Genomic DNA, 17,834 nt, shown 5'->3' with positions numbered 1-17,834 from the left:
CCTCCCCCTCGCGCTCGAAGGATGGCCGCCATTTTGGGAGTCAAAAACACCCACCACCAGTACCAGCAACAGCAGCTAACGGGCTGTTGGGCTGTTGGGCTTGCCGAGCTCCACGCACTCACCCGGTGGCTGGCTATGGTTCACACATGTGTGGTGGCCGGCTGTAGGAACCGCAGGACGCCTGGCACCGGCCTCTCCTTCTACCGCTTCCCGAGGGACCCCGAGAGGAAGCAGCGGTGGATCGCGGCCGTCAACCGCCAGGGCTGGGCGCCCAATGACGGCAGCCGGCTGTGCAGCACCCACTTCATCTCCGGTAATACTTCCATTTCAACTCCTTTTTTTGGTTTGTTTTTTTGTTAATATTTTCGCAATGTGTTAGCCTTGTAAAAATCTTGTTGGCTGGGTGTTTTTATTTTTATTTTACAGTGGCGTCAAATTACATGTCACGTTTCAAGAGGAAAGACTTAGGAGTACACTTTATTTTTATTCTTTATTAAAAATCAAATTCAACACACGACAGGATATACGATACAAATTCTTAGTCCAGATTTAACTTGGATGCTAAAATAGGAAGCGATGCATATAAAATTTATACAGTCGTGCTCACCATTATTGGGATCATTTTTTTTCCCATTAAAAATGTGTATCTTCAGAAATAATTGGAAATGAAAACCAAATTTATATCATCAGGATCTTTTTAATTTGAGGTCGAAAGTAATTGAACAAAACTTTTTTTTTCAGTTTAGATATTGTAATTTCAAAGAAACAAAGAGCGAACAGCATGTGCAGCAATATTGGCACCCCTCCTTAATATTTGGTTGGACACCCTTTGGCAGCGATCACAGCCTCCAAACGTTTCTTCTATCCATCTATAAGCTTTTTGTACTTCTCAGGTGGTATTTTCTCCCACTTTTCCTTTGCACTTTGTTCAAGCTCTTGAACATTTGTGGGGTTCTTTTCCCCAATGGCAGATTTCAACTCCCACCAAAGATTTTCAATTGATTTAAGATCAGGAATCATTGCTGGCCATTTTAAAACTGTCCGTTTTTTCCTTTTCAACCATTCCTGTGTGCTTTTGGATTTGTGCTTTGGGTCTTTGTCTTGCTGGAGGACCCATGATCTTCGCCTCAAGCAAAAGTTTTCTTACACTGGGTAAGGTATTTTGCTCTAAGATCTCTTGATATTTTTTTCTGATTTCATAATACCTGTGATACAGTCAAGGCCTCCAGTACCAGATGAAGAAAATCAGCCCCACAGTACTATGGATCCTCCACCATGCTTGACTGCTTTTTCTTAAAGCCTTCATTGCACCATCTGTAAACATACTGTTTGTGTGCAAACACAAGTTCTCTATAGAAAAATGTTGTTTCACTTGATTCATTTTCTGCAGGAGATATTCCACATTCCACGTCCGTAGAGCCAGTTTCTGTAGCCGGGGATCGGATCGCCAACGTATAATCGGGCTCACCTCCACGCACGGTTTGGGCTCTGGTACCAGTTCTCTTGAGAGGGGTTGGACTCTCTTCCACTCTGGAGTTGCCCACAGTGAGAGGCGCCAACCAGGTTTGGGTATACTTATTGCCCCTCGGCTTGGCACCTGTACATTGGGGTTCACCCCGGTGGACGAGAGGGTAGCCTCTCTCCGCCTTCAGGTGGGGGGACGGGTCCTGACTGTTTCATGTGCCTATGCACCAAACAGCAGTTCAGAGTACTCACCCTTTTTGGTGTCCTTGGAGGGGGTGCTGGAGAGCGCTCCCGCTGGGGACTTCATCGTTCTGCTGGGGGAGTTCAATGCTCACGTGGGCAATGACAGTGAGACCTGGAAGGGTGCGATTGGGAGGACCCCCCCCCACTTCGAAGACCTCCTCAATTCCACCGACATGTCTTCCCATGAGGAAGCAAAGTCTGGGTTCTCTGAGGCGGGCTCTCCTATCTCTGGGGTTGAGGTCACCGAGGTGGTTAAAAAGCTCCTCAGTGGTAGGGCGTCAGGGGTGGATGAGATTCGCCCGGAGATCCTCAAGGCTCTGGATGTTGTGGGGTTGTCCTCGTTGACACGCCTCTGCAACATCACGTGGACATCAGGGACAATGCCTCTGGATTGACAAACTGTGGTGGTGGTCCCTCTTTTTAAGAAGAGGGACCGGAGGGTGTCTTCCAACTACAGGGGGATCACACTCCTCAGCCTCCCCGGTAAAGTCTATTCAGGGGTGCTGGAGAGGAGGGTCCGGCGGGAAGTCAAATCTCAGATTCAAGAGGAGCAGTGTGGTTTTTGTCCTGGCTGTGGAACAGTAGACAAGCTCTACACCCTCGGTAGGGTCCTTAGTCATTATTTCAGTGTAAAGAAATTATACTGGGTGATTTTTAGCTGTTTTGAATATCTCTGTTTTTTAGTTAGTCTGTTTTAATAATTTATAGGCCTCCAAGATCCATCCACCATGTCTTGTATAGTGAAGACCATGTTAGAGCTAGCATTTAAACATGCACTTGCAAAAGTGGGACCGGATGAACACTGAAAAAAGGTTTGCATGTTGCGACCATTTTGGTCCCAGTCTCAAGCCCTGCTTCAGTTGATAATGTCTATTATCGGAGTGCTTGAATTAAGTGATTTTAAAAGTTGTTTTCACACTTTATTTTAATTGAATTGTGGTTGTGCTTTTAAAGTTGTTGTTGTTTTCAAGTGCTATCAAATGATCGCATATGAATTCTTTGGTCTCACATTGGACAGTACTACCATTTTCTGTGACAAAGCTGGATTAAATTTTTTTCTGTATTTGCTCTGTTCTCATGCAGGTAAACAAGTAAAGAATCCTCGTTCACCAGACTATGTTCCTTCTGTGTTTACACCCCTTCCCCTTGAGATGAAAGAGCCTGGTCCACCAGAGGTCCCAGACAAGCAGGAAGCTCGCGTGGAGGCGGCCAACGCGCTGCTCTTCCTGCAGCGTCAGGGTGGGTCCGATCCGGAAGAGTCAGGTCCAGTTAAGGCCAACGTCAAGGGTAGTGCGTCGCTGCTAACGGATGATGACGATGACGAGTCTTTGAGTGATGGCAAGGATGAAACATTTTCACAGATGTCCGTCAACTTTGACGATGTCCTCAAAGCACTCAGGCGGGAGAATCGAGCTCTGCGCGAGTCCGTGGAGAAGATGTCCCTGTCAGAGAACTGCCTGAGGAACGACGCCGAGAAGGTTAAGTTTTACACGGGCCTGCCCAACTTCTTTGTGCTAGAGACAGTCATGCTGCTGTTGTCACCGCACATGGATGCCATCAGGAATGCTAAGCTGTCCAAGTTCCAGCAGCTTCTGCTCACACTCATGCGTCTGCGCCTAGACCTGCGCAACCAGGACCTGGCCTATCGGTTTGGTGTAAAAGTGGGCACAGTGGTCCGGACTGTGAACCATGTGATCAACATCATGTCTTCCACCCTTGTGCCCACTGCAGTCTTCTGGCCCTCACGAGCCGAGCTGCGGAAGAACCTCCCTGCAGCCTTGCATTCCTCCTGCCCGGACTGCGCTGTCATTGTGGACTGCTTCGCTGTGCCTTGCGAGGGCCCTGTCATCTGGGGCAATGAGAAGGGTGCAGCAGCAGCTTGCAACGTGTTGAACTATCTGATTGGTGTAGCACCGCAGGGTGTAGTCACCTTCGTTTCCAGGGGTGTCCTGGGAAACTTCAGCCCTCGGAACCTGGCGCAGGGTTCTGGATTTCTGTGCAAGCTTCTCCCGGGCGACGTGGTTTTAGCCAGCCGGGATCTGGACATCGCTGATGCCGTGGCCGCCCGCGGGGCTCGCTTCGGCATTGCCGGTAGTTCTCAAGACGGCCCGAGTCAGAGGGCAGAGGGCTCGCCAACCGACACCCTGGATGTGCAGGCTCACGTGGAGAGAGTAGTGTCTATGGTGAGGCAGAGGTACACCATGCTCACCGGGCCTGTGGAAAGGCCGTTCACCACGGCCGCAGAGCGCAGCTCGAACCTCTCAACTTTTGACAAGATCGTGCAAGTAGCTTGTGCCTTAAACAACTTGTGTATCTCTGCTGCACCACTGGAGTGACTCTGTTCGTTTTTTCCTTGAGTTTCTCTATTGTTAGGCACAGTCTTAGGACCATTTAGTCTGTTATAATTTAAGTCTCGGTTGTTTTGTCGGAACGGCAACAGCTTGTAATGTGTAAACAGTCTGATTGGCAGGCTCACCTTCATCTCCAGGGTGGTTCTGGGAAGCGGCGGTTGCCAGAACCTGGTGGAGGGTTGCAGATTTCTGCACAAGCTTCTCCCCCGGGTGTGGAGGTTCTGGCCAGGCACATGAACATCGCCGTCTTAATCTGTTGTAATTGAACTCTATTTAGTATTCCCTGGGCAAGGAGTAGGTACAGGAACGGCTCGTAACGTCTCAAGCAGTCTTATTGGCGTGGTCACCTTCGTCTCAGGTGTAGTTCTAGGAAGTGTCAACCCTCGGAACCTGGTGGAAGGTTCAAGATTTCTGTCCAAGCTTCTCCCGGGTGACATTCTGGCCAGCTGGGATCTGTACATTGCTGGTTCCAAGGAGCTGGGTTGTCGGGATCTCTGGTCGCTATCGGATAATCTGGGGGTGTCACCGTAGTCGTAGTCTGGTGTAATTAAACTTTAGTTAGTCTTCCCGGTGCATGGAGTAGGAACAGGGTCGGGAGCAGCTTGTCAGAGCTCAAACTTCTCTGATGGGTGTGGTCACCTTCGTCTTGAGGTAGTTTGGGGATTTGTCCAGCACAAGAAGGGGCAAGGTTACGGATTTCTGTGCATGCTTCTCACGGTAATGTGCTGCTGGCATTCTGGGATCTCGACATCAATAGCCCCCTGGCCACCAACAGGGCTTTGTTTGGGATTCCTGGCTGCAATGAAAATGATATTCAGGTCGTGCGGACCCACATGGACAAAGAAGAATCATTTCACCATGATCATAAGAGTCGGTTGTGCCTTAAACTTTTGTATCTATGCTGCTTTTTTTCGGTATCTTGTTCCACCTCTTTGCAGCTCATTCCAATCGAATTCTTGTGTGGCTCAAATCCAACTGATACCGGTCCAATTTGGTTGTGGCGAGAAACCGATTCGACCTCTATCCAATCGAATTTGAGTGTACAATATATGTTGATGTAAAACTGATAAGTCTTCCAGAAAAGATTATCTGTTTTGCTGTAGCGCCGTTTCACTCGCCAGTCTGTACAGCAAACCTTCCTGTTTATATTCTCGCAACCAGTGAGAGAAGAGGCAGATGTCACATGGCTTGCTTTGCCAGGAGGGCCAAATTAACCACAGAAAGCAAATTAGAGGTTCTTAGCAACAGTTCTTCTTATGAAACAGTGCAGTTTTATAACACTGGCAAACTCACTAGTATCCCTAATGTAGCAAAGTGGTATTACAAGGAGCTTTTTTTCAGCACTTTAGTCATAATGATCACGCCCTTAAAGAGGAACTAAACCCATATTTCAAATTTTCTTTTTAAATCTACAAAGTATTTACAAGTGTGAACTCGGGAGAATGTGATGTTTATCAGCCAATTCCTGCCCTCTTTATTCACTAAGAAAACCATCCAGTTAGTAAATATTCAGGAACGACAACTTACATGTTCGATTTCATTACATGTGCAAAAGCTACATTATAAACCATGATCATAAAAGTCATCTACATGTACCAGCAGTTAGGGATGTCCTGATCTGATCACGTGTTCGAAAATCGGAGTTGATCACGTTATTGTCATCTAATCGAGATGGGTTGAAAAAGATCGGTTTTATCAATTTCTGAAATGTTAAAAGTTACAAAGTGATAAAATAATCCAAAGGTACAAAGATCTTGACAGAAAAAACCGTAATTCTTCGTTTTATATTACATAATGTAACTTTTCAGGGTAATTTTAGTATAGATATCGAGTGCCTGTAACAGACACACAAGGAGACTGTGTAGCTGTATGGACCGTAGCCTACATTAAGACACGCTAAAATAATAAATAACGTAAATGTATTGTTTACCATGCGCTCAAACAGAGTGGCTTCCATACACTGTTAAAGCTTATATGAACCATTCCACCAAATTGGTGCTATTTGCGTCCCCAAGAAATAAAATGGATGAATGCAACCATACAATTACATGAAAATATTCATTGTCCTGCAAATTCTGCAATTTGGTTAGTGTTACATTATATTAGAATGTCATGTGGCTATATTTCCATGTATAAATATTATGTTAAGAACTCATTCCTGTTTTTTTTTTTTTTTATTATTATTTGTTAGAATTAAATTGTCTGAGTTGGGCCAATACACATACTGAGTAGTTCAATGTGTACTGGTATCATCAAATTTATAACTAAAAAAGTAGAACTTGTGTGTGAGTGGAAATGGCCCATACATACATATAAGTATGTGTGTGTGTGTGTGTGTGTGTGTGTGTGTGTGTGTGTGTGTATTTGAGAAAATTTGGATGCGCACTCTTTTTTTTAATGCATCGTTGAGGGATCGGGACTCTGTATTGGCAGATCCTTAAAATCTGACTCTGGTGCAAAAAAAATGTGATCGGGACATCCCTACCTACGGTACATGTTCTTGCCTTGTGCGCTGATCTGGATACCTTTTTGCAACTCTCTTTCACATTAAGAAGTACTGTAGGGCTGGGTGATTATGGAAAAAATAATGAAGATTTTGATTATTAAAATTGTGTGTACCTTGGCCTCTTAAGGGGCAGTGTGTCGTGGGTGCATGCATGGACTTGCACGCTTACATTAACCTAAAAGAAAAAGAGTAGACGAAAGTGGCAATATAACTTTATTAATTTAACTTGTTTTTCACAGATTACGGAGAATACAGCGTCTGAAATAACTGTTTAACACGTCACCATTTTTCTCACTAAATATACTTCCAAAGGTGCTATTGACCTGAAAATTTCACCAGATGTTGGGAACAACCCAAGTCATCAATACATACAAAGAAAGTAGAACAAATAAGCTCAGAAATTAAGTTGTGTTTAAAAATGTGAAATGACACAGGGAAAAAGTATTGAACACATGAAGAAAGGGAAGTGCAAAAAGGCATGGAAAGCTAAGACAAACACCTCAAAAAAAAAAATCTATCAATCAAACAGCAATCCAGCCCCTTGTCAGTGCAAATAAATATCAGCTGGTTCAGTCGTAATTGATGGCATACAAAAAGGTCTCATTGCCAATGTCTGAGTCAAGACACATCTCATGATGAGCAGAGACCTGTCTCAAGGCCATCACAAACTGATTGTTGCAAAACATAACGATGGCATTGTTTACAGGAGCATATCTAAGTTTCTGAACGTTCCAGTGAGCACTGTTGGGGTCATAATACATAAGTGGAAAGCCAATCATACCACCATAAATTTGCCGCAATCAGGTGCTCCTTGCAAAATTTATGACAGAGGAGTGCAAAGAATAATCAGAAGAGTTGTCCAAGAGCCAAAGACCATCTGGAGAGCTTCAAAAAGACTTGGAATTAGCAGGTACTGTTGTCACAAGGAAAACATTGAGTATTGTACTCCGCCGCCATGGCCTTTATGCACGCTCTCCACGCAAGACTCCATTGCTGGAAAAAATAGCATGCCAAAGCTCGTTTAAAGTTTGCTGAACAACATTTGGACAAGCAACTTAAATTCTGGGATAATATAGTCTGGTCAGATGAGAGCAAAATTTAACTGTTTGGATGCCATCATGCACACCACGTTTGGAGGAGAAAGGACACTGCACATCACCCTAAAACACCATACCAACAGTCAAGTTCGGAGGTGGAAACATGATGGTGTTGGGCTGCTTTTCAGCAAATCGTACTGGTAAACTTCACATTATTGAAGGGAGGATGAATGGGGAAATGTACCCAGACGTTCTTTACAAAAATGCGCTGCCATCTATGAGGATGATTTAAAATAAAACAAGAGTGGACATTCCAGCAGGATGATGATCCAAAACATACTGCCAAGGCAACTCAAAATTGGTTTCAAACCAAAAAAATAAAGCAGCTAGAATGGCCCAGCCAATCACCTGACTTGAATCCAATGGAAAATCTATGTAAAGAACTGAAACTCAAGGTACATAAAAGAAGCCCACGGAACCTTCAAGATTTGAAGACTGCCTGTGTGGAGGAATGGGCCAAAATCACAGCAGAGCAATGGATGTGACTAGTTTCTCCATACAGGAGAGGTGTATTGAAGCTGTCATTGCAAACAAAGGCTTTTGTACAAAGTATTAAATACCAGTTGGCGTGTTCAATACTTTTTTCCCTGTGTCATTTCACATTATTACACACAACTTAATTTCTAAGTTTATCTGTTTTACTTTCTTTGTATGTATTAATTACTTGGGTGTTTCCCAACATCTGGTGAAATTTTCATGTCAATAGCACCTTTGGAAATATATTTAATGAGGAAAAATGGTGACGTGTTAAATACTTACTTCAGCCGCTGTGTATGCCCGTGAGTGTCGTTATATTAGCTGTCTGTATGTGTTACTATGCCGTTTTGTGTGTGAATATTCATTATTTAAAGGTAAATTCCTCCAGGCACGACATTATTTTATGTCGTGCCTTTAGTTTATCACTAAACTCCAACTGATGTATCATTAAATAGCTTAAAGTACGCTCAGGAAGGGCAGAATAAAGGCCCTCGCTTGCTGCAAGCCACATAAGGTGCTTTTATAAAGCAGGAACTTGCATACACAACCCACGGCACACTAATCGTTTTTTGTGATCATGAGAAGCCAAAATCACGATTAAATTTCAATTAATCGCCCAGCCCTACGACAAAATGTTTACAACATTTCCTCTGATAACTTATTTGCATTTTCCCCATGGTTTAGACAGGATTGAATGATTAAATCTGTCACATTCTGTTTAATTCTCATTCCACTAGCGGAATATTAATCATAGAACTGTGTTTGGCTAGTGCTGGCACATGCAATGTATTTTTGCTTTGAAATTGGGTTTAGTTCCCCTTTACCAACAGTTTTACTGTTTTTGTGCACATTTATGTAACCATACAGTACTTTTTTCAGGTAAATGTCTCAGCTCGGGCGATGGACCTTTACTAGACTAGTTTATAAAGTCCAGTGTGCCTTGGGTGCCTGCAGGATGCGTTAGACATATCTATATCATTTTGTGAACTTGTTGTACGCTATTGTGTGTCCTAGAACAATTTATATTTGTGGCTTTTAAGGTAGCGTGACACCTAGTTTGTGAGGTGGAGTTTTAGCGCCATCTACAGATATATTTGAAAACTGCAGGGCTCATTTGCTTTATTTTTGACTATTTCCCTCTTGGATGTGTGTAAACCACCAGTCTTCTTTTTCGACTAACCAAATAGAGCATTGTTAAATTTCTGACCGTTTATTGATTTAATTCCTGCACACTGTTGGACCTCTACATCCACATTTGTGTATTTTTTATTTTTATTTTATTTTTTTTTGTCTTCCTCGGCGCACATGAACATGAGATGCTAATAACTGTGTTGATTGTTGTCACCTTTTCACAATACTTGCTTTGAATTAAACACCTATCTCCACACTTATATCCATGTTGTACAGCTATATGGGTGTTTATTTGATTATGGGCCTGTTTGTGTCTTTGATGTAAAATGTTAAGAAAAAAATAATTTAAATAGATTTTTTTCAATAACCAGTAGTGGGCGTGCCTAATTATAAGTGTTGTCTAAAATTTCATGTTAATATTAGTATATTTTGACATTTTTTGAGTGGTTTTATGGTGGTATTTTACAGTTTTCACTCTGTCCCTAACACAGGGTTTGGATATATGAAGCTTTAGCTTTCTACTAAAAAAATGCTAAAATGGTGTAACTTTTACCATAAATTCCTTCAAATATAATAGAATTGATGATTTATCTACAAAACATTTCAAAATCTGTCTTTTATTTTTACTAAAATATGTCCGTCCCTTAAAGTCATTAGCGCCACATTGACCATTTTCAGATCAATCAAGTTTATTCAAAATCTGATTCTTTAATTCCCTGTGTCATTTTGTCTTGTCACTCAAGCACATGTTAGGGCAGAGAGAAGTCAGACATTTTGATAACTGGAAGAGTAAGTTTTGTTTTTTTTACTCATTTGTACCCTTAAGTCACATAATGTTTTTATTGCATGTCATTACCAAACGACTTGTAGTGTTAATATGTTTAAAGGTTTTCCTGTAAAAACAACTTGATAATCATATAAAAATGTTGTACAGGACTAGCTAGCTAAAACAAAAAATTAAGCTAACTCTACCAGCATAGCATAGTTAGCTAAAACTTTGTAATGTCATTACCAACACGTCATTACCATCACAAGATGAATACATTTTTTATCAATGTGGCGATAATGACATTTCTCTAGGTTATCTGACAAAAAAAAAAAAAGAAGTTGACTTGCTGGTGTGTTTTGGATCAATATTTTGCTGCAGAACCCAAGTGCGCTTCAGCTTGAGGTCACAAACTGATGGCTGAACATTCTCTTTCACGATTTTCTGTTAAAGAACAGAATTCATAGTTACATCAATCAGAGCAGGCCAAGCCCTGAAGAAGCAAAGCAGCCCAAGACCATCACACTACCATCACCATGTTTGACTGTTGCTATGATTGTTTTTATTCTAAAATGCTGTGCCACATTTACGCCAGATGTAACGAGACACACACCTTCCAAAAAGCGCAACGTTCATCTCGTCAGTCCATATAATATTCTCCCAAAAGTCTTGGGACTCATTCAGATGTTGTTGTTTTTTTGCCACAATTAATTCATAATGTAAGAAGGGGGGTAATTACTTTTTCCACAGAGGGCCAGGTAACTTTGAATAGTTTATTTTCCTTAATACATGAAATCGCCATTTTACAAACAACATTTTAATTTCCCTTGGGTTATATTTGTCTGATATTTACATTTGTTTGATGATCTTAAACATTGAAGTGGAGAAAATGCTAAAATACAGGAATTTGCGAAGAGGGCCAATACTTTTTCACAGCACTGTATGTCTCTTAATTTTCTATCTTTGGGGTAGTTTAATTAAAGCATGCCACAGATGTTAAGACACCTGGGAATTGGTTTAATTGTGGGAAAAAATCCAAGTCTCATTTAACATTTTGTACCATGTTTTCTCAGACACTTAAGACGTCAGAATCCCATCAATAAGGCCAAAAATTTAAATGTTAATGTACAAGATAGGGAAAGTTGCAAAATAATGTCTGCTTTCACTCAGTAAAAACACTCAACTGAAGTTTATTATCAGATACAATTGAAACCAGACGTTTACATATACTATATGATAAAAAAAATTGCTCGCTGTCTGGCATGAAATCAGACTGAACTTTTCCTGTTTTAGGTCAATTGGGATTACCCCTTTTTTTTCTATTTGCTAGATGCTAGAATAATTCATTTCATTACTTTCTTCAAAGGCAGAAGTTTAGACACTGGTACACAAAAGCATTTCGAGCTCATTTTTGGGGCTTAAGGTTTTTTTTAAACTGTATTTTGTTTTTAAACAACCTAGCAATCTGTGAAACCACAGTACGGTTGTAACGTAATATATTAACAATAACCCCCCATTGGCTCAAAAATGTTTTGCTCCACCCAATCCCTCCCCGACTGCTCTCGGTAACCAGAGCAATATGCTGTCTTCCAGTCTTCTTCTTTTCCTTTCGGCTTGTCCCGTTAGGGGTCGCCACAGCGCGTCATCCTTTTCCATGAGAGCCTATCTCCTGCATCCTCCTCTCGAACACCAACTGCCATCATGTCTTCCCTCACGACATCCATCAACCTTCTCTTTGGTCTTCCTCTAGCTCTCTTGCCTGGCAGCTCCATCGTCATCATCCTTCTACCAATATACTCACTCTCTCTCCTCTGGACGTGTCCAAACCATTGAAGTCTGCTCTCTCTAACTTTGTCTCCAAAACATCGAACCTTGGCTGTCCCTCTGATGAGCTCATTTCTAATTTTATCCAACCTGGTCACTCCGAGAGCGAACCTCAACATCTTCATTTCCGCCACCTCCAGCTCTGCTTCCTGTTTTCTCTTCAGTGCCACTGTCTCTAATCCATACATCATGGCTGGCCTCACCACTGTTTTATAAACTTTGCCCTTCATCCTAGCAGAGACTCTTCTGTCACATAACACACCTGACACCTTCCTCCACCCGTTCCAACCTGCTTGGACCCGTTTCTTCACTTCCTGACCACACTCACCATTGCTCTGGACGGTTGACCCCAAGTATTTAAAGTCCTCTACCCTTGCCATCTCTTCTCCCTGTAGCCTCATTCTTCCCCCACCACCCCTCTCATTCATGCACATATATTCTGTTTTACTTCGGCTAATCTTCATTCCTCTTCTTTCCAGTGCATGCCTCCATCTTTCTAACTGTTCCTCCAGCTGCTCCCTGCTTTCACTGCAGATCACAATGTCATCTGCAAACATCATGGTCCACGGGGATTCCAGTCTAACCTCATCTGTCAGCCTATCCATCACCACTGCAAAAAGGAAGGGGCTCAGGGCTGATCCCTGATGCAGTCCCACGTCCACCTTAAATTCTTCTGTCACACCGACAGCACACCTCAACGCTGTTCTGCTGCCCTCGTACATGTCCTGTATTATTCTAACATACTTCTCTGCCACTCCAGACTTCCGCATGCAGTACCACAGTTCCTCTCTGGGTACTCTGTCATAGGCTTTCTCTAGATCTACAAAGACACAATGTAGCTCCTTCTGATCTTCTCTGTACTTTTCCATCAACATCCTCAAGGCAAATAATGCATCTGTGGTACTCTTTCTAGGCATGAAACCATACTGTTGCTCGCAAATACTCACTTCTGTCCTGAGTCTAGCCTCCACTACTCTTTCCCATAACTTCATTGTGTGGCTCATCAACTTTATTCCTCTATAGTTGCCACAGCTCTGCACATCACCTTTGTTCTTAAAAATGGGCACCAGTACACTTTTCCTCCATTCCTCAGGCATCTTCTCACGCACTAGAATTCTATTGAACAAGCTGGTCAAAAACTCCACAGCCACCTCTCCTAGATGCTTCCATACCTCCACAAGAATGTCATCAGGACCAACTGCCTTTCCATTTTTCATTCTCTTTAATGCCTTTCTAACTTCCCCCTTACTAATCATTGCCACTTCCTGGTCCACCACACTTGCCTCTTCTACTCTCCCTTCTCTATCATTTTCCTCATTCATCAACTCCTCGAAGTATTCTTTCCATCTACCTAGCACACTGCTGGCACCAGTCAACATATTTCCATCTCTATCCTTAATCACCCTAACCTGCTGCACATCCTTCCCATCTCTATCCCTCTGTCTGGCCAGCCTGTATAGATCCTTTTCTCCTTCTTTAGTGTCCAACCTGCCATACATGTCATCATATGCCTCTTGTTTTGCCTTTGCCACCTCTACCTTTGCCCTGTGTCGCATCTCAATGTATTCCTTTCGCCTCTCCTCGGTCCTCTCAGTGTCCCACTTCTTCTTAGCTAACCGTTTTCCTTGTATGATTTCCTGTACTGTGAGGTTCCACCACCAAGTCTCCTTCTCTCCTTTCCTGCCAGAAGATACACCAAGTACTCTCCTGCCTGCTTCTCTGATCACCTTGGCTGCAGTAGTCCAGTCTTCTGGAAGCTCTTCCCGTCCACCGAGAGCCTGTATCACCTCTTCCCGAAAAGCTGCACAACACTCGTCCTGTCTCAGCTTCCACCACATGGTTCTCTTCTCTGCCTTTGTCTTCCTAATTTTCCTCCCCACCACCAGAGTCATCTTACACACCACCATCCTATGCTGTCTAGCCACACTCTCCCCTACCACTACCTTACAGTTGGTAACCTCCTTCAGATTACATCGTCTGCACAAGATGTAATCCACCTGTGTGCTTCTACCTCCGCTCTTGTAGGTCATCCTATGTTCGTGCCTCTTCTGGAAAAAAGTGTTCACTACAGCCATTTGCATCCTTGTTGCAAAGTCTACCACCATCTGTCCCTCCAAGTTCCTTTCCTGGATACCGTACTTACCCATCACTTCTTCGTCACCCTTATTACCTTCACCAACATGTCCATTACAATCTGCACCAATTACGACTCTCTCTCTGTCTGGGATGCTCAGAACTACATCATCTAGCTCCTTCCAGAATTTCTCTTTCACCTCTAGGTCACATCCTACCTGTGGGGCATAGCCACTAATCACATTACACATAACACCCTCAATTTCAAATTTCAGCCTCATCACTCGATCTGATACTCTTTTCACCTCCAAGACATTCTTAGCCAACTCTTCTTTTAAAATAACCCCGACTCCATTTCTCTTCCCATCTACACCATGGTAAAATAATTTAAACCCTGCCCCTAAACTTCTAGCCTTACTGCCTTTCCACCTGGTCTCCTGGACACACAATATATCAACCTTTCTCCTAATCATCATGTCAACCAACTCCCGGGATTTTCCTGTCATAGTCCCAACATTCAAAGTCCCCACATTCAGTTCTAGGCTCTGTGTTTTCCTCTTCTCTTTCTGCCGAAGAACCCGCTTTCCACCTCTTCTTCTTCTTCTTCTTTGACTTCGACTTCGACCCACAGTAGCTGAATTTCCAACAGCGCCCTGCTGGTTGACGGCGCCGGTGGCGGACGTTGTTAACCCGGGCCACGACCGATCCGGTATGGAATTCTTTGGATGAACGCTCATATTTGTTTGGCAAGGTTTTAAGCCGGATGCCCTTCCTGACGCAACCCTCTGCATTTATCCGGGCTTGGGACCGGCCTACAGTTTGCACTGACTTGTGCCCCCCATAGGGCTGCATTAATATGCTGTCTTCCAGTGATATCGACTAAATGCCTGGCTTCAACCACTCAGTACCAACACACAATCATCATTACCAGTCCTTATTTTTGGTGCATTTAATCCGAGGTCACTGTTTCGGTTGTTGGGTAGGAGTTGGCTGAGGTTTTTATATACCTAGGAAACGATTCAGGTGGTCAGACAATATCACTGTCCTCTTTTTGATTGGATTGAGAGAGGTTAGTTGTTGTGTCATGTACAGCACGTGTACTAATATTAAAGCCATGGTGCTACTGAATAGCGTACTGATTGTCGTAGGAGTTTCTGGCCCATTTTTTAGAGTTGTTGAAGCACCGCTAAAATGAATTGCAGCACCCTCAAACCTCTGATCCTAGAGCCGTCCCTGCCAGTACAATAAGATTACTATGCCTTTCAACTATTTGGGGAAAACACAGATGATGATGCCATGTCTTTGGAATCTTCTGATAGGTTTATTGGCAGCATTTGAGTTAATTAGAGACATCACGTGTATGTATCTGAAGGCACTCCATAAACACTGCTTCTTCGTGTCGCATCATGGGAAGTTTAAAAGGAATTAGCTAAGATAGCAGGAAGAGAATAGTGGACTTGCACAACTCTGGTTCATCCTTGGGTGCAATTTCCAGATGCCTCAAGGTGCCAACTTCATCTGTTCAAACAATTTTAAGCAAGTATAAACAGCATAGGAATGTCCAGCTATCATATGTGTTTTGGTCCAAAATGTGCATAATCAACCCAAGAACAAAATCAAGACCTTCTGAAGATGCTGGCTGAAACTTGGAAGATCTGTCATTAGCCACAGTCAAATGAGTACAGTAAGGACATGGATTAAAAATTCAATCTGTTAGGAAGAAGCCATTATTCCAAAAGAAACATTGAAAAAGCCAGAGTACAGTTTGCAAATGCCCACAGGGACAAATGACTTAATTTTTAGGGACATGTCCCGTGGTCTGACAAAACTAGAATGGAACTGTTTGGCCATAATGAGCATTGTTACATTTGGAGGAAAATGGAGGAAGCTTGGAAGTTTGAGAACACCCTCCCAACTGAAACACAGGGGTGGCACCATCATGTTGTGGGGTTCTTTTGCCCAAGAAGGGACTGGTGCACTTCACATGGCATCATGAGGAAAGAACTATATCTGGAAATACTGAAGCAACACCTCAAGAGATTAGCCCAAAAATTCCATAAAAAATATAATGTATCCCTTCATTATTCTGGCATTTACCAAATATTTTTTAGGTAATCCTAACTGACCTAAAACTGGGAAAGCTTGATTTCATGTCAAACTGAGAAGAAGAAAAAAAGATCATACGGCTTCATTTAGTGAATGCAAACTTATGATTTGAACTGTAGTATAAAAGGGACACCATATGGAAAGTAACTAATCCGCCCCTAAAAGGAGCCAATTACAATGCAATAGCAAGAAATACAATATGCTGTAAAAACATGTCTCTGATTCTTCATCCATTGGGTATTTTGCTAAGATAACTGGGGATAGGGGGGGGGGGGGGGGGGGGTGCACAATGTCTCCTTTAACATGTTGTACCTCTTTTCCACACACTTAAAAAAACATCAGAATTCCCACAGGGCGGAAAATTAATTCGTCTACACTCATTCGTCACAGTTAAGGGTATGTATAAGGTAGGATAGTTGCAAAAATAACAGTGTATTGTGACATTTCTCCAATTTAAAATATGGGCCTTGGCTCAGGAAAGGTTGGGAAACAGTCTTTAGCCACTTTACTAGTTACACTTGCATAAGATCCACAATTCTTCCTTTGTAAAGATAATAATATTATAATTTTTGCTTATTTTGATTGCAGCTTGCTTAATATTTTGACCATCCAATAATGTTAATTAACATAAAACTACATAGACCGAAATTAGTGGCATGTGAGGGTTAGAAAGATATCCCACTCTACGCTGATTTATTTGCTCGAATGTATCGCCTTTCCTGTCGTCCACAGGTATTTTTGCGGAACATCTTCTCACGCGGGGACGATCTTTGCGTGGCCCGGCTGTGACGCGCATCGGTGTGGTCACGTGACCTGTGGAATGTTAACAATGCAGCGAGTGTCCAACTTTTTTTTTTTTTTAACTTCACTTTCAGCCTGTTGGAGAAAATGGAGTCCGTTACCATCACTGCTACTACTACTATTGCGACTTATTCGTCCTCTTCATCCAGTTTTCGTCCCTTCTGAGCCAGACGAATAGCTCCAAAGCCCGACGAGGACTTTTAAAAGAAGGTTTAATCGCTGCTTTTACATCACATGGTAGGTGGACTGTACTTTTTGGGGAAGGGAGTGCTGCAGTGCGAGTGATGTGTGGTGGTCTTTTCAACGAAAAAGGGACAAAATGGCGACTTCGCACCATTTAGGAGTAGGTTTCTGCATTTAAAGTCTGTTTTAAGAGGCAAGCCGAGCGGCCTGAAAGTGAACCGAACTGGGGTTTCCACATATATTTTTTTCTACCGTCCTGCGTGAAGGGGGCGAGGGCACGAGTGAGGGGGGTGCTAATTAGCAACTTAGCTCACTCTGTTGTTTTTAACTTCTCCTGCCAATATGGACAATGTATACTTAAAGTTATTTCATGTCATTCCTGTTAAGGTGGGGTTATTGGTGCGGCTAAAATCCTGATGTGTGTCTAGAACAGGGGTGAGCAAACGTTTTGGCTCAGGGGCCACATTGACTTAAAATTTGACAGGCGGGCCAAGCCAGGACCAGATGCTTACATATAGAAAATAAACACACACACAAAAATGCACTGTACTGTTAATACTTAGATTTACTTTTAATGGGAACAGTGTTGTTTTGTGGATCACCTTTTTTTTTGCCAGTGCATCAAAGTTTGGTGTTAGTTTTGTTGTGGCAATTAATCACACAAAAAGTCTGTTCATAGACATGTAGAGCCAAACACCACCAGCATTCTCTGTGCCATATTCCAGATTTTTGGAAATTTGTCTGCACTAAATGAAGCATAAAACTCATCCAGTTTGAGAGTTGGACTTCTCTTTTAAGAAAGTATCATATTG

At 42.7% G+C, this 17,834-nt stretch overlaps 2 protein-coding genes across 2 annotated transcripts in view; both read left to right on the top strand.

Moving 5' to 3' along the window:
- On the top strand, nucleotides 1-9,525 carry LOC133487125 (uncharacterized). Its single transcript, XM_061793191.1, has 2 exons — nucleotides 1-313; nucleotides 2,791-9,525. Exons 1-2 carry the CDS (start codon nucleotides 22-24, stop codon nucleotides 4,041-4,043), a joined length of 1,545 nt encoding a protein of 514 aa, XP_061649175.1. The 5' UTR covers nucleotides 1-21; the 3' UTR covers nucleotides 4,044-9,525.
- A 7,362-nt stretch (nucleotides 9,526-16,887) lies between these two features.
- The window catches only part of lats2 (large tumor suppressor kinase 2), a 46,791-nt gene continuing 45,844 nt past the window's right edge, over nucleotides 16,888-17,834 (top strand). The window contains exon 1 of the mRNA XM_061792482.1: nucleotides 16,888-17,076. The gene's annotated coding sequence lies outside the window, so the exon portion shown is untranslated. The remainder of the gene's footprint in view (nucleotides 17,077-17,834) is intronic.

This window comes from Phyllopteryx taeniolatus, chromosome 12 (assembly GCF_024500385.1).
Source record: "Phyllopteryx taeniolatus isolate TA_2022b chromosome 12, UOR_Ptae_1.2, whole genome shotgun sequence".
In the NCBI taxonomy this organism is placed as follows: domain Eukaryota; kingdom Metazoa; phylum Chordata; class Actinopteri; order Syngnathiformes; family Syngnathidae; genus Phyllopteryx; species Phyllopteryx taeniolatus.
This window is presented reverse-complemented; position numbering and strand designations above follow the sequence as displayed.

What these genes read in the sequence shown, in the direction of transcription:
- LOC133487125 (XM_061793191.1), top strand. Translation starts at nt 22, where the DNA reads ATGGCCGCCATTTTGGGAGTCAAAAACACCCACCACCAGTACCAGCAA. An exon ending in CAGCACCCACTTCATCTCCG is followed by an intron (nt 314 to 2,790) that starts GTAATACTTCCA and finishes GTTCTCATGCAG; the next exon opens with GTAAACAAGTAAAGAATCCT.